This window comes from Falco peregrinus, chromosome 4 (assembly GCF_023634155.1).
Source record: "Falco peregrinus isolate bFalPer1 chromosome 4, bFalPer1.pri, whole genome shotgun sequence".
Classification (NCBI taxonomy): Eukaryota; Metazoa; Chordata; class Aves; order Falconiformes; family Falconidae; genus Falco; species Falco peregrinus.
The window spans coordinates 52,128,876-52,142,495 of NC_073724.1; the positions used below are offsets into that span (position 1 = coordinate 52,128,876).

General features: G+C 43.1%; 2 protein-coding genes across 9 annotated transcripts in view; one reads left to right on the forward strand and one right to left on the reverse strand.

Annotated features, from left to right (window-relative positions):
- The window catches only part of EIF5B (eukaryotic translation initiation factor 5B), a 39,214-nt gene extending 35,362 nt beyond the window's left edge, over window positions 1–3,852 (forward strand). For all 4 annotated transcript variants that reach the window (XM_055802374.1, XM_013299128.3, XM_055802373.1 and 1 more), the window contains exons 21-24: window positions 90–254; window positions 1,235–1,373; window positions 1,980–2,141; window positions 3,065–3,852. In XM_055802374.1, coding sequence (XP_055658349.1) covers window positions 90–254; window positions 1,235–1,373; window positions 1,980–2,141; window positions 3,065–3,172 — 574 coding nt within the window. In that variant the 3' untranslated portion in view covers window positions 3,173–3,852. The remainder of the gene's footprint in view (window positions 1–89; window positions 255–1,234; window positions 1,374–1,979; window positions 2,142–3,064) is intronic.
- Window positions 3,853–7,418: 3,566 nt separating this feature from the next.
- The window catches only part of REV1 (REV1 DNA directed polymerase), a 62,701-nt gene continuing 56,499 nt past the window's right edge, over window positions 7,419–13,620 (reverse strand). For all 5 annotated transcript variants that reach the window (XM_055802369.1, XM_055802371.1, XM_027785254.2 and 2 more), the window contains 5 exons: window positions 11,764–11,872; window positions 10,490–10,698; window positions 10,161–10,320; window positions 9,239–9,341; window positions 7,419–7,839 (listed from right to left, as the gene is read on the reverse strand). In XM_055802369.1, coding sequence (XP_055658344.1) covers window positions 7,728–7,839; window positions 9,239–9,341; window positions 10,161–10,320; window positions 10,490–10,698; window positions 11,764–11,872 — 693 coding nt within the window. In that variant the 3' untranslated portion in view covers window positions 7,419–7,727. The remainder of the gene's footprint in view (window positions 7,840–9,238; window positions 9,342–10,160; window positions 10,321–10,489; window positions 10,699–11,763; window positions 11,873–13,620) is intronic.

The following is a 13,620-nucleotide window of genomic DNA, read 5'->3' on the forward strand; positions in this document are numbered from 1 at the left end:
GACGCGCGGTGGTGTTTCAGGAGGGCCCCCTCCTTAGTTCTGGTTCTGTGATCTGGCCAGTAAACTGTTGAACTTCTTTTTACTTACAGATATGCAGTCATTCTAGCATTTGATGTGAGAATTGAACGTGATGCGCAGGAAATGGCTGATAGTTTAGGAGTTCGAATTTTTAGTGCTGAAATAATTTATCACTTATTTGATGCCTTCACAAAATATAGACAAGACTACAAAAAACAGAAACAAGAGGAATTCAAGTAAGTAAGAGCAATCATATTCTGGATGCTTCCCAAATAACAGCATCTCAATTATTTTATTACAGAAGAAATTGCATTTAACTTCTTGTTTCCATTTTGTTATTCACCATGTAGTTCTGATGGGGAAGAGGGAGAGGAGGAAGAAGCTAGGGCAATAAATTGATAGTTTTCAAGAATTCATTACTCCAGTCTAATTGTTTACATCTGGGATTAGGCTTAGTAGGGTGAGCACTGTAAAGCAGTTACAAGATTTATCTAAAACTATCATGTAATATGGAGTGGCCTTATTAAGGTTTGCTTTGTATACATGGCTTCTGTTCCTAGCTTGTGCCAGATGGGTTAGTCCTGCAGTTAAGAAAACCAAAGGGATTTGGATTCTATTGTTTTGTATTTATGCAACTCCAGCGTACAGGGCTTAATTCTGACTGCAGTCACATGAATATGCAGTCATTTAACTTACAGGGACCCAAAATTAATTTTTCAAATTGGTTTCATTGGGTGATCCTCAGTAAAGACAGACAAAATAAATGAAAACGTATTTATTTCATTTCACATTGATCCCAATGTGAGTTTATATACTTCAGCATTTAAACCTATTTGTTCACTTTACAAACAAAAAATCTTGAATTTTTGTAGACGCTGTGACGGGTTGAGGCAATAATATTTCTATTCCTGTGCTCTTCTGAGACTAATTATACAGCAGAATTACTATTCCTTTGGTCTTGGTCTTAGTTGACTGCCCAAGCCAGTCAAAATAAAATCTGTGCCAGCCATGCTTGATTATTGTTCCCTATAGTTCTTGAAGATGAAGTATTGACGGGGATTAGCAAGATTGCAAAAGAGTGTTTTCCTGCTTGATTTATCCCCAAGTGACACTCCTAGAATAAATGCCCAAGAAGTGCAGGAGAAGGCAGAATTGTTAATGTCGTGTACACTGTTCAGTATCTATCTCAAATTGCCTCTTCTGTGTCATCTTTCAGGCATATAGCAGTATTTCCTTGCAAGATGAAAATACTCCCTCAGTTCATATTCAACTCTCGTGACCCAATAGTGATGGGTGTGGTTGTGGAGGCCGGCCAGGTGAAGCAGGGGACTCCCATGTGTGTACCTAGCAAAAACGTAAGTAACCGCCTCTTCCCAGTGCGTGTTTGATCTACCTGGTAGTTCCAGGGATGATGCACCAGGAAACGCTTGCATGCCTTTCCCCGGTGTACAGCGTTCTGGTAGGAGACGAGATTCAGACTTCTAGCTCAGGTCTCTTTCCTGGCGACCACCCATCTTGCTGTTCCTTGCTAGAAAGGAGTTGAGTCCTGTAGTGGGGCACAGCCTCTGGGCCACCGCAGGGCCCTGCCAGGAAGCATCGTGGTTAGAGGGGATCTGCTGGTCAACCGCCCTCCTTCCCCTGCCGCAATTCCAGTATTGCGATATAAAGTAATGAGCGAAATCATCATTCCTGGCAGCTAATAAGGGGGGGAAGTCAAGTCGTGCCACTTCACGGGGTAACAAATTGGTATCCCAGATGACTATGGATGGGCTGATGTTGCTGGCTTTTCGGTGTGCTGTCCTTACAGCGCAGGGTGTTTTGCTTTACTGGCTCCGAGGTGGCTGCTCCACCAGCGCAGTACTTCAGGCCAGCAAGCCTGTCTATATAAAGAGGAGTTTAGAGAAGGGTGTGTGCGCGGAGGTTTTGTGGATGTGGATTACAGCTTCTTCATTGTATTGCAGTTTGTTGAAATTGGAATAGTTACAAGTATTGAAATAAACCATAAACCAGTGGAGGTTGCAAAAAAAGGCCAAGAAGTATGTGTTAAAATAGAACCTATTCCCGGTGAATCACCCAAAATGTATGGACGACATTTTGAAGCAACAGATATCCTCGTCAGTAAGGTAAAAGCAACCTGCGTTTCTGGAGTGGGCTTGCAGCACAGCGGTAGCTTGCTTTGAAGGGGAAATGTTGCATGAAGCCTGAAAAACGTACACTAGGAACCTTCCATCAGAGACTATCGAACACTTGAAATGGTGCGTGTGGGGGTGGCACTGCTCAGCCAGGTTTCTCTGTAGCCTTGTTTTGAGGTTTGTAGTAGTGCCCCTCAAGAGGACCGAAGGAATGATGTACTGCAGCTAAAAATACCTTGCAGCTCACTGCACCCGAGAGGGTAAAACGCTAAATTAGCTATTTGCATACTGTGGTATGTAGCTGGTGCTCAGAGCACCTTAGAAATCCCCTGTGGCATTACAGCATGATTGTGTTTGCCTGCTTTTGAAACTGTGCAATAAACAGCAATACTTCAGCTGCTCTGACTCGGCAACGCTGGGCTTAGATGAGATGATCCCTCGCTCAGTTTTCTGCTGTCAGAAGCAAAGCCAGAGCTCTTACCGTGTGGCAGCGCACCCCCTGCCGCACGCACGCCGGGGGCACATACCCACAAGCGGGGGGGGGGTGTAGCCACAGGAGCTTTTTCAGCTGGAGACGGCAGGACCTGTGATGGGGCCTGGGAGGTGGTGCTGGTCCTGCAGGCACTGGGCGAAGCGGGAGATCCTCTCGGGTCACAAGTTTCTGCCTCGCTGCGCAAAGCACGAGTCTCGGTCCATGCTGCTGCACTCTCTGAAGAGCGGGTAATGGGGTGAGGAGAGAAGGGAAACGAACGGGCCAGGTCACGCGGCAGAGCCGTAGCAGAAGTGTGGTGAGAAGGTTTCCTACTGTGCCTGTGGACGCCCGTTCCTTGGATTAACTGCTTCCGGTGTGCTAAAAGCTGCCTGTAGTAGTGCGCGTGCGTATGTTTCTGATGGGTTTGTCTTGTGTGTTGCAGATCAGCCGTCAGTCCATTGATGCCCTGAAGGACTGGTTCAGGGATGAAATGCAGAAGTCTGACTGGCAGCTTATAGTAGAGCTGAAGAAAGTGTTTGAAATCATCTAGATAACTTTTTACAGCAATGGGGAGGCAGGAATAAACGTGCTATTCCTGTTCTAAAAGTTACCAACAAAGTCATATATTGAAGACAGTGTTGGATATATGTTTGGGAGGAAAATGTGTGGATAAAATGTTTTCCATGAGAAACCAAGAAATTTACACTGGTTTGACAGTGGTCAATTTACATGTTCCCATGGTTCCAATGTGCCTGTTCACCTCTCCTACTGCCCTTCCTAATACTGGCTGCTGTTTTAAAGTTTGCCCTTCCTTCTCTTACACCTTCCTTCCACCCTTTTTCCCTCCCTCTCTCCAAAAGTAAATAAAATAAAATGGAATTTTTATTACAGAACTAAAGCTCTTTCACTTTTATACTGATGAGATCAGTACTGCAGTATTTGATTAACCAAGCTTCTGCAGACTTTGTGATTCTTGGGACATTTTTGATGTAAGAAGTACTTCTTTATTTATGCATACCTCTTCCCTTGACTCTCTTTTCCAACATTCTTCTGCTTTGTGCCTATAGAGATTTTTTTAAATAGAAAATTAGGCAATTGGATATTTCTGTATTTGCTTTGTGTGATACGATGTAAAGCATAGTTGGCCACCTTTTACTGCTTGTACAGTTCATGAAAGTCAACCTGTAACCATTATAACGCAGAGCCGCAAATAAAGGAGATGGACATAGTAGCCCATTTGTTTTACAGTTTGCTTCAATAAACAGTTTCACTCCGTGGGCTGTGGCAGAGGTGGAAGCGCCGGCGGAGGCTTGCCTCGCTCTGCTTGGCTAGGTAGGGAGGCGTGTTCCAGCAAAGGTGTTTCTTCCTCTGGCTTCACTTCCCCTCACGGAGCGTGCGCGCTGCGTGTGGTTGTGATCTCGGTGGCTTGTGCCTCATCTCGTGTTCCCAAAGCACCGGAGTTGCAGGCCGGGTGTTTGGCCGGTCCCAGTTCCCCGGGAGGCTCTGCTGGGAGGAGCTGAGGTGGGATCTCTTCTCCAGCTGCTGCTCAGCTGTGGTAAGCACCTGCAAAACTGTCCTCTGCGAGTGAGTGGTGACTTCGGAGGCTGCATCAAAGCTGTTGAGGAGTCTGACACCGTGGGACTGAACCAGCTCAGAAGGCGTCTGGTTGCCGTTTGTCATGACCAGGAGTCAGTCCGTAATCCCAGCCTGTTCCTACCCGCCCTTCCCCCGTGCTTCCCTCCTTAGGATGACAGCTTGACCTATGCCTAATCAGGTAGTCTCCCAGTTACTTGCAGCTCATGCGGAGAGGAACGAAACAAACACTTTTCAAAAGCACAAGCTGAAAGAAAATTGATAATGATCTTTCACATAGCCGAGATTTTTAGATTTAATTTACAAGAATTTAACTTGCAATAAGTTTGATCAGATCTGTCGCTGCTTTTTGGTTGGCAAAATCTGCATTTTATAATGGAGATGGCGTGGAATTCCAAAGGAACATTTAATAACTTGCCTCCTTTGGCAATGGAATTTAACTTTCTGGAATTTTTTTGGTTGTTAAGACTTTAAACTTGCCATTGAAAAGCACCTTTTCAGTATGGCTGGTGCGTGCTGCAAATTCACATCGCTGGGCGTGTTGGTGGGTTAGACTAGAATGATCAGTGAGGAGACTGCATTTAATTGTTACACTTTTCTTTTGCAAACTATGCAATCATGAAAACTACACTAATAAAAGAAGTTCTTAAGAACCTCGATGTCAAACGTTGTCTGGATGTATTCTTGCTTCCTTGAATGTGGAAGGGTGTTCTTCCCCCAGGCAGAAACTCTGGGAAAAGGATCATGCTATTTTTTGTAGGTTGCTGTTGTGGAATTTAAAGCCTTTTATAAGGCAGCTAATAATGGCTGAATACGGTATTTAAGGGTTTGAAGCAGGGCTCGCTATGGAAGAAGGAAAAGATAATTACAAATAGCCTTACTCAGTTAAGTAACGCTTTGTTTGGCTGTTTGGGTTTTTGGTTTGTTTTTTTTTATTATTATTATTTAAAGAGGCTGGTTTCAAATATTCCTTGAGCGGTAAACTAGTAGAAACCGGACAGCTTGATGGAGGTAAGGCGTGCCCCTCGCTGGAGGTACATAGCTACAAACAGATGTAGTTTATAGAACTTAATGAGCTGGAAAAAAGTCTTGTTGAGGTTGGAAGGGACCTGTTGCAGTCACCAAGCTCAGGGCAGGGGCTGTCAGAGCAGGTTGCCCAGGTCTCCAGTTGGGTTTTGAGCATCTCTACTGCTGGATCTCTACTACTACTCTCCTGAACTCCTGTGGACAACCTGTTCTGGAACATGGGTGGGGGTGTGTACATGGGGGGCTGCTGGAAAGCAATGGTTTGTACCAGGTAGCGCCCACCATCCCATGCCTTTCGCTGGTACAGAGGAGTGGCCCCCAGCGGCTGTTCATACACGTGGGTGCCCCCCCCAGCCTTCTCTCCAGGCTCAGTCCCAGTGCTCTGAAGCTCCGCTTCCTTATGCAACTTGTGGCCCTGCAGGGGAGCTGCTGTGTGTCCATGTGCCTCTTGGACCACGGAGCCCAGAACTGAACCCAGCATTCCAGGTGTGTCCTGCCAGTGCTGATGGCAACAGGCGTCTCCGCTGACCTGCTGCCGGTGGCGGTCTTGCTTGTGCAGTCAGGGGGGCTGCTGGCTGCCTTTGCTGCGAGGGAGTCTTGCTGGCTCAGGCAACCCACGGGGCCTTACGCCTGCAGCGCTGCCTTCTAGCCAGGTAAGGCCCCGGTGCCTGGGGGGTTCCTCCCTGGGTGCAGAGCTTTGCACTTCTTGCTGAGCTTCACGCGGTTCCCACAGGCTCACGAGGAGCCCAGCAGGCTCCAGCGGCAGCACCGGTCCCTGCCCAATCAGCCCATCCTGTGTCACCAGCAGACGTGCTGGGGGTGCACCCTGCCCCGTCATCCAGCTCATTAACAAAGAAGGTGAATGGGACCAGACCTGGTGCTGACGGTGTGGGTACAGCACGTGGGACCGGCCTCCGACAGGGCTTTGTGCCAGGGATCGCCATGGCCGGGGCCTGCCTGCCCGGGTGGTTTCCAGTCCTCGTCTCTCCAGCCTGTTCGTCAGCTACTCTGTGAGGATGTTACAGGAGGGATGAGGAAAAGCTTTACTCAAGCCAAGAGAAACAATGCGGACCGACCTGCCCCTGTCCACCACCTTGCTGCAGAAGGCCGCCAGGCAGGCGTCCCTCCCCGCGTGCGTTCCAAGGGAAGCCTGGGGCACAACCTAAAGCTAAAAGCCATTGTCACCGCTGTCACCTGTGCTGCAGCCAGTGAAGTGACTGCAGAAGCTTCTTCCCTGTGCTAGTGGAACGGCTTCCAGCTAAGCTGGTGGCACAAATCCTGCTCCAGGGCTAGTTCCAGTCTGCATTCCAGCTTTCATTCTACAGGCAGGGGGGCCCGCACCCACCATTATGTGGGGTCCTTCTGACTCCTCTCCCCCAACATTTCTTCAGAAAATGAAAATATTTTTCTTACCACCTGGGTTTTCTTCCAAGTGCTCTTCATTCCTTCCAGGGACCTGAACAGCCTTGCTTCAACATATTGGGCCAAATACGACTACATGAGGCTGGCGTACATCCGGGAAAAGCAGACTCGCCCAAAACGCAGACTGCAGAGGCACAGGCTCACCCCTCCCTACCACAGACGCAAAGAGACAGGGCTATTTATTTCACTTCTGCTACTCGCTACAACCTATTTTGTTGTGTTGCATAAAGGAAATGCGTATCACGGGCTGGGGAGAACGATGGTATTTTAAGAGTGGAACGTGGCTCTATCCCAAGAAGGAGCAACGCAGAGAACTGGCAGAGGCTTAAACAGTGCTCCGTGTTAGCCGCTCCTCAGCACTGCCTTTGCGTAACTGCTTGAAGATCTCCGTTTGTTTTCCTCTACGAGCACGGATCTGCAGCGGTGACAGTACATGTGAATGCACAGACCTCAGAGAGCACTTACGCTTCAGCTAACACCGTGTGTGCTTTGGGAGCGGCTGGACCACGCTGGTTTCTATCTTTGAAGCATGAAACTGAAAATGAGCTAACATTCTTTCCTCGGCTTAAAATCTGTAATAAAGTCAGTGGAGAAGAAACAAAAAGCAGCCAGGTGGATGTACAGCAGTCTCCTACGTGCGTTGAGGCAGTGTCACCGTGTAAAACTTTGTGAAATGAATCAAAGCTGCAGCTTTAATAAAAGGGGTTAGCTATATTCAAACTGAAGCATCACAAAATAGAATCAGTACAAAAATATACATACAGTTCTTTATTAAACAACTGTAAACACTTCACTGTAAAAATCCATAAAACTTTATAAACAAACATTTTGTAAATAGATTCTATACTACAATAAAAGAATTTTAACACAATTATTTACATGCAATACTGACAAATTTGGCACTTTCTGAAAAGAAATGTACAAAACACTTTGTTGTTTAAAAAGAAATTTGAAATTATAAAAACTCAGGGCATTACTATCATGCACTTTGCAAATACCTCACAAGCACTTATGGCACAGCTAGCAGAGAGCTCCAGGCTCTCATCAAGCTCTTTACTACAAGTTCAGATAACTTTTAATGTGCTTCCGTAAGTTTGTTGTAAAACTACCTGAACATTATCAAGAATGAAGTCAAATGCCATATTCCAAACCGATTCCACAGATGACTGCATTAACCTGAAGGGGAAAAGGAAGAAGAGGGAGAAAATTACCATTACAGAACCAGTCCTTTTTACAGTAAGTTTTGGTCTTCGTACTGGAAAACAAGACCACAATAGTTCGCTATTAATGGTATTTTGATTTGATCTTGGTAAAGCCCTCTCTCTTCCAACAGACCAACTCTTCCCTAATGCCACAGACTGCTCTGCCATTCAATGGTGAAATTCCTGACGTTAGCAGCGTCACACCAGCTTGCCAATGTTAGCATTTTGCAGCGGTTGTACGCCTGCGATTAAAGCGGTGACCTACCAACTTCATACTGAAGAATCAGAAATGGCAAGCTTCTGGATCCTCATCTTTCCTTCCTCCTTCCAAGCCATACATGCTACTTTTTTATTCCAATGAATGCCAAGGGCGATTAAGACATTTAAGAGGTTCTGGGGGCACTACATTGTGTTTATTGCCAAAAATGGAACCAAATCATGGAGGCCCACTAAGAGCTATGAGTTACCTCTAGCATTCAGCTGCTACTAGAAACAAATTAAGGAAAGCAAAGCAGCTCTGTAGTCTCAAAATCCCCTTCCAGATCACTATTACAGGAGAGCAGAGGGTTTCTATGCTTACAGCTTTGGAAGACCTAACATCAGGATCATCCAGTTCCTGATTTCTTGTCCTATTCTTGTTACCAGGCTCTGGACAGACAGACTGCCATCGGTGCAAATATCACATAGAGGGACCAGGAATGGAACATGATGCTTTCTGAAGAGTTTTATAAAGACTTTACTACGCAGCATTCAATGCACTGTGCATTTTGCATTTTCTGAGGCCTAAAGCCATCCCATAATGCAAAAGCATAGTGAAGTTTTTATATTCCTGTAGTCTTTTGGGGGTTGATTAATTCTGTGAAGTAAGTATTTTCCAGATCTAAGACACAGAAAGCTGAGCTCCATAGTTATGTGTCGGTCAGTAAGCAAGTCAGATGAAACCTGGGCCTCCTGACTCACGGGGAGAGTAACTGGAGCACAATAACTAAGTAATAAACCCTGATTTAATAGGTTGGAGGTGAGACAGGATACAGCAGAATGAAAACAGATGAAACAAAAGAAAGATCTAAGGTACCATGAAAAATTTATGAAAACAGCATGAAGAAAAGGGACAATGCTGCCAAAAACTATAACCTTTGTCTAGAAACAAAAGACTTTGTAGCAAATACTATTAAACGCTACTTTTATTTTTTCACAAATTACCTATTTTAACAGCCCAACTTCTTAGCCCATTTTTCAATAAAGTTTAAGCCAAAAATATTTACACTCGTGAATGGAATGTCTAACGGGCTTATGGCCTCACACTGAAGCATCTAGTACATGAATTCTAACAAAACTAGTCTAAATATCACAAACTTTAGCAATTAAGCTACCTTTTCATGTACTTAACAACCAGATCCAACTTCTCCAAATCTTTTTCTTCTATTAGATCAGTACAATACTTCACAACCTGTAGAATGTCTTCTTCCATAGGATCTGTAATAAAAAAAATATGAGAAATTGAGGTAACTTTTCTCTAAGTATACTTAGAATATAATCGCAGAGTAACTGGAATAGAACAGAAAGAAATCCTGCAAGTGTCAGCGCATCAGGGACTGATCTGGCAATTGCTATATTCCCATACTTCTCCCCAACATCCGAAGATGTGTACGCAGAAGGACTGATGTATGAACAAGTAACAGCCAGACTAATATTAACCAGGAAAATAAACAGGGATCTAGAATGCAATGGCTGTTTTGAAACTCTTAGAACAGTAATGCCCAGGGTACGAAGGTCAGATTTGTCAAGATACTAAGGGATTGCAAATTATTTGACATGATGTTAAAATTCAAATCACAATTTAGCAATGACGTTACACTTTTGCACTTCACTGTGGAATTCTTTCCAGCTTTTATTCCCAAAAAACCTGCATTCCTTTGCTTCTAAAATAGCATCTTCATAAAAGAATTCCCTTTCAATAGCTTTCAGCCTAGTGGTTGTAAGATGCTGGACAAAATAAGGAAAACCTCCCACACAAGTAAGGTCAAGGCATAAGACAAGGGCCTGACAAGGCCTGAAGAGAGTGCAGGTAGATTTTCATGAAGTTAAGCGAGAAAGAGGAGCTGGCAAAACTACAGAATAACAACCGAGTAGGAAGAATCAGGTTACTTCAAGATTGCAAGGTGGTAAGACTTCAAGATTACTGTGAAAAATAACCAGTGAAAGGAAGAGTGAAGCAAGAAAGTACAAAAAGTCTACTAAAAATAGTTTTCCTTGTGATGCATGCAAGATTACCACTAGCATGACATTCTGTACCTGAAATAGTTGTAATCCATTCTTTCAACAACATCTTTACATCGTTGAATTCAACAGCTCCAGCTAAGTTGGGTGCTTGTGGCCTAAATGAACAAGGCTGTTGTTCAGTCTGCACAGCTGATGGGTCTGAAGAATCTGAAGTTGATGGAACTGCTTCTGGCTGTTCCAAACATAAAAATTGATAATGCTCAGTCTGACAAATATAGTAACACCATATATATACATAGATAAGAGTCTAGTAAAGAATCCAGTAAGAAAAACAAGCTGCATTTGTGAATATAGACTAAGTCTAAAGAAAAGGACTGAGAGCTGTTAAGTGTTAAAATTACCTGAGCAGCCGTTCCTTCTTGTTTCAAGAAATCATCTATTAGCTTCTGTGGGCTACCAGATGTAGCTGGCATGTTTTTTGCAGGGCTACCAACAAGTCTGCTTTTCAAAGGACTCCGAATCTTTTTTACAGGACTGTCTGGATTTTTTTTCCGGATTTTTTTATTTTTCACCGTTGCATGCTTCAGGTGTAGGAATGCATTTTTTGACGCTGAAAAACACAGGAATAGTCAGTAGTTGAATTATTTAAAATTTAATACTTTTCCACAGGAAGGGGGACTCTCTATCTCCCGTAAAAATCTACGGATCAACTGGGAGAACACAGCCTAGATAAAGTGACTTTAACACTCACATGCCATTCCAGACACGGGCGATGTTTTAAGTATTTGAAAAGCACTGCTAGGCATTAGTGTACTCGGAGGATACTGAACAATTCATAAGCCTTTTAATATCAAGCATTTCAGTGCTTGAGTATGAGCAGCTGGTGAAATCTGAAGCCCACTGGACAAACTGCTTTCCCTCAGTCAGAGCACTGTCTCACCTAGATACCCACACTAAGACCTCCCCGCAGCGGTTATCAGGAAATCCAGCAGTGAAAAGCCCTACTTTTTGTAATATTTCACTAAGGACACTGCTCTCATTCCATCATACTAACGTATCTGCATTAGCCCACTGGCCATGAAATCAACGTTTGATTATAACAACACTGTATTTAACTGGCAATGAACCCAATGATATTTCCAACCTATTTTATGAGAAGGCATGTTCACAAGGAATTTATCTTACTTCTTTCTACTAATTATATAAAGGAGACCTGGGTGATCAGCTCAGAGTAAAACCATCTGACTATCAGACACATGGAGAGATGGATCATGTCTCGAGTTGCCTAAAACCCATAGCACTGGTATGGGTTTCAGGGAACCATGAGAATGCTATCTGAACATAACTTAGGTACTGAAGATGCGATGCTTTAAATTACAAGACATATCAAGTTTAGATTCCATTCTGCAAACATATGGACATGGGTAAGTTTAGTGCCACAGTCCCCATGAATTGAATTAATTACCCATTTAAGCAAAGCTAGGCATCTGTCTGCAAAATGAGACCACAGCTGGTTGTAACCGACAGTCTGTCAAAAACACAGAAATTTGATTTAACACAGCACCTTCATAGAAGCTTTAGTTGTATTTTCCAGTTTGTTGTTTAGGGCTGCATAACTCCTTTTGAACAGTAAGCAACTCCTATACAGAACTACTGCACAACTATATATACTCACCAAGAGTGTTAGCAGGTTGCTGCTCTGATTGCTTTTGCCTTTGATCATATGCATCTTTCAGCTCTGCTTGCAACTCAGCAGGTAGGGCAGCAAAAACCTCAGGGTCCACCTGAACAGTAACAAAAGATTAATTTGATTATTTTACCAGTAAGCAACACCACTTGCTCTCCTCTAGATCACACACATGAGAAAGGTATTTACATTTTATGCCAAGCAAAATAAATGAGATGTAACTGAAACACTGTAAAATGTTTTACACTTTCTTCATGTGCTTTTTTTGTAAAAAACATAAAGTTTGCCATCTAATATTACTCTACATTTATTATTTTATAAAATTACTATTTATGGGCCTATAATACACTAATCAACTTTATTCACCTACTGATACACAGTGCAGCTATCTTAACAGCACAATTAATCTTAACTCGGCGAATGGTCTCCTCAGATTTCCAGACACAAACACTGTGACAATCAGACTTTTGTTCCTCCTTTTCTTTTGACACTTCTATTTCCTGGAAGCTGCTACTCTCCTCAAACAAAATATCCTTGGAAATAGTCTCGCTTCTTTAAGGAGAGGAAATGCAAGTCCAGCTACCTCACATTTTGAACCAGCGCAAAAGGGTTGCTTTTCTTTCTCCCCCCGTTGTCCACCCCTTGTTCAACTGATAAGAACGCAATCCTTTCCAACTGTCCTACGGGCTGGAATTCTAGACAGGAAATAATTTGTTGTCTTTTGCCATAAACACTCATCTGGCCAAAATAAAATTTCGTGTTTCACCCAGTTCTCTTCCCTCACTGTGTCTTGAAGTAGCAAATTAGTGACCCACTAGTCTTGTATTCTGAGTTTCCCAGTATTATTGGATAGTGTTTTCAGCTCATAATCTGCAAAATCTAATTCAAAAAAGCAAACCTATCACTTAGAGGATTAAAACTGCCCAGTGGGAGAGTGCCCTTCCATTTCAGTGGTAAAATTCAGAGATGTGCACAAACAACAAAAAAATTATTCAAAACTACTATTACTATTCTAAGGGCACAATACAGTTTCTCCACTATCTGAGATACTGTATTATATGTCCGTATGCATATATATTAAAAGTTACCTCTTGTTTTCAACAGAGATTTGATCTTTTTTTTAAACCAAAATACGTATGTTACGTCAGGAAGGTAGGCTGTGCTATTCACACATATGATGTCTAAATTATGTAGATAATAAACACGAACATGTTACCCACAGGTAAAATTCATCAATTTAGCACATTTTTTCCATTTTTAAAACTCCATGTGCCGTCACAAATTTTTCACCACACAAAATAGGCACTAATTAAGGGAGGAAATGGGAACAACTCTGACCACCTCAATTACTGCATACGTGGCGCAGAACAAAGCATCGTAGTGGAACGTAGCCAATTAAGCCCAGAGACTCAAGTTATTTTTTAAATATAAATTTTATTTAATAAAACTATTTATAAAAGGTTACTGTTCTCTGGTTAAGCATTCAGGAGTCAGGAATTTGGGAGGCCCTGAATTAACAGGTTTCTGTGTACACAACTTAGTAATTCCTGCAGAAATAATGCATTACAGGGAACTGGATGTGGTTTCGTTATTCCCCCTATCATTGCCCTCTGAAAGCATAACATGCAAAAATTCTGTTAGAAGAGCCATCAGTCAAATTCATATGAATTCTGCACTAATAATTGGACTTTTGGGTAATTTACTGTACAGCCATAGTGTCCTAACATAGCTTTCGCAGAGCTGGAGCACATTCACATTATCGAGAAACTTGATTTTATAAATTAATGTACTACCTCAGCATACAGCTATCAGTGTTTTTGATGTGCTGTATAAATTTGCTTACAA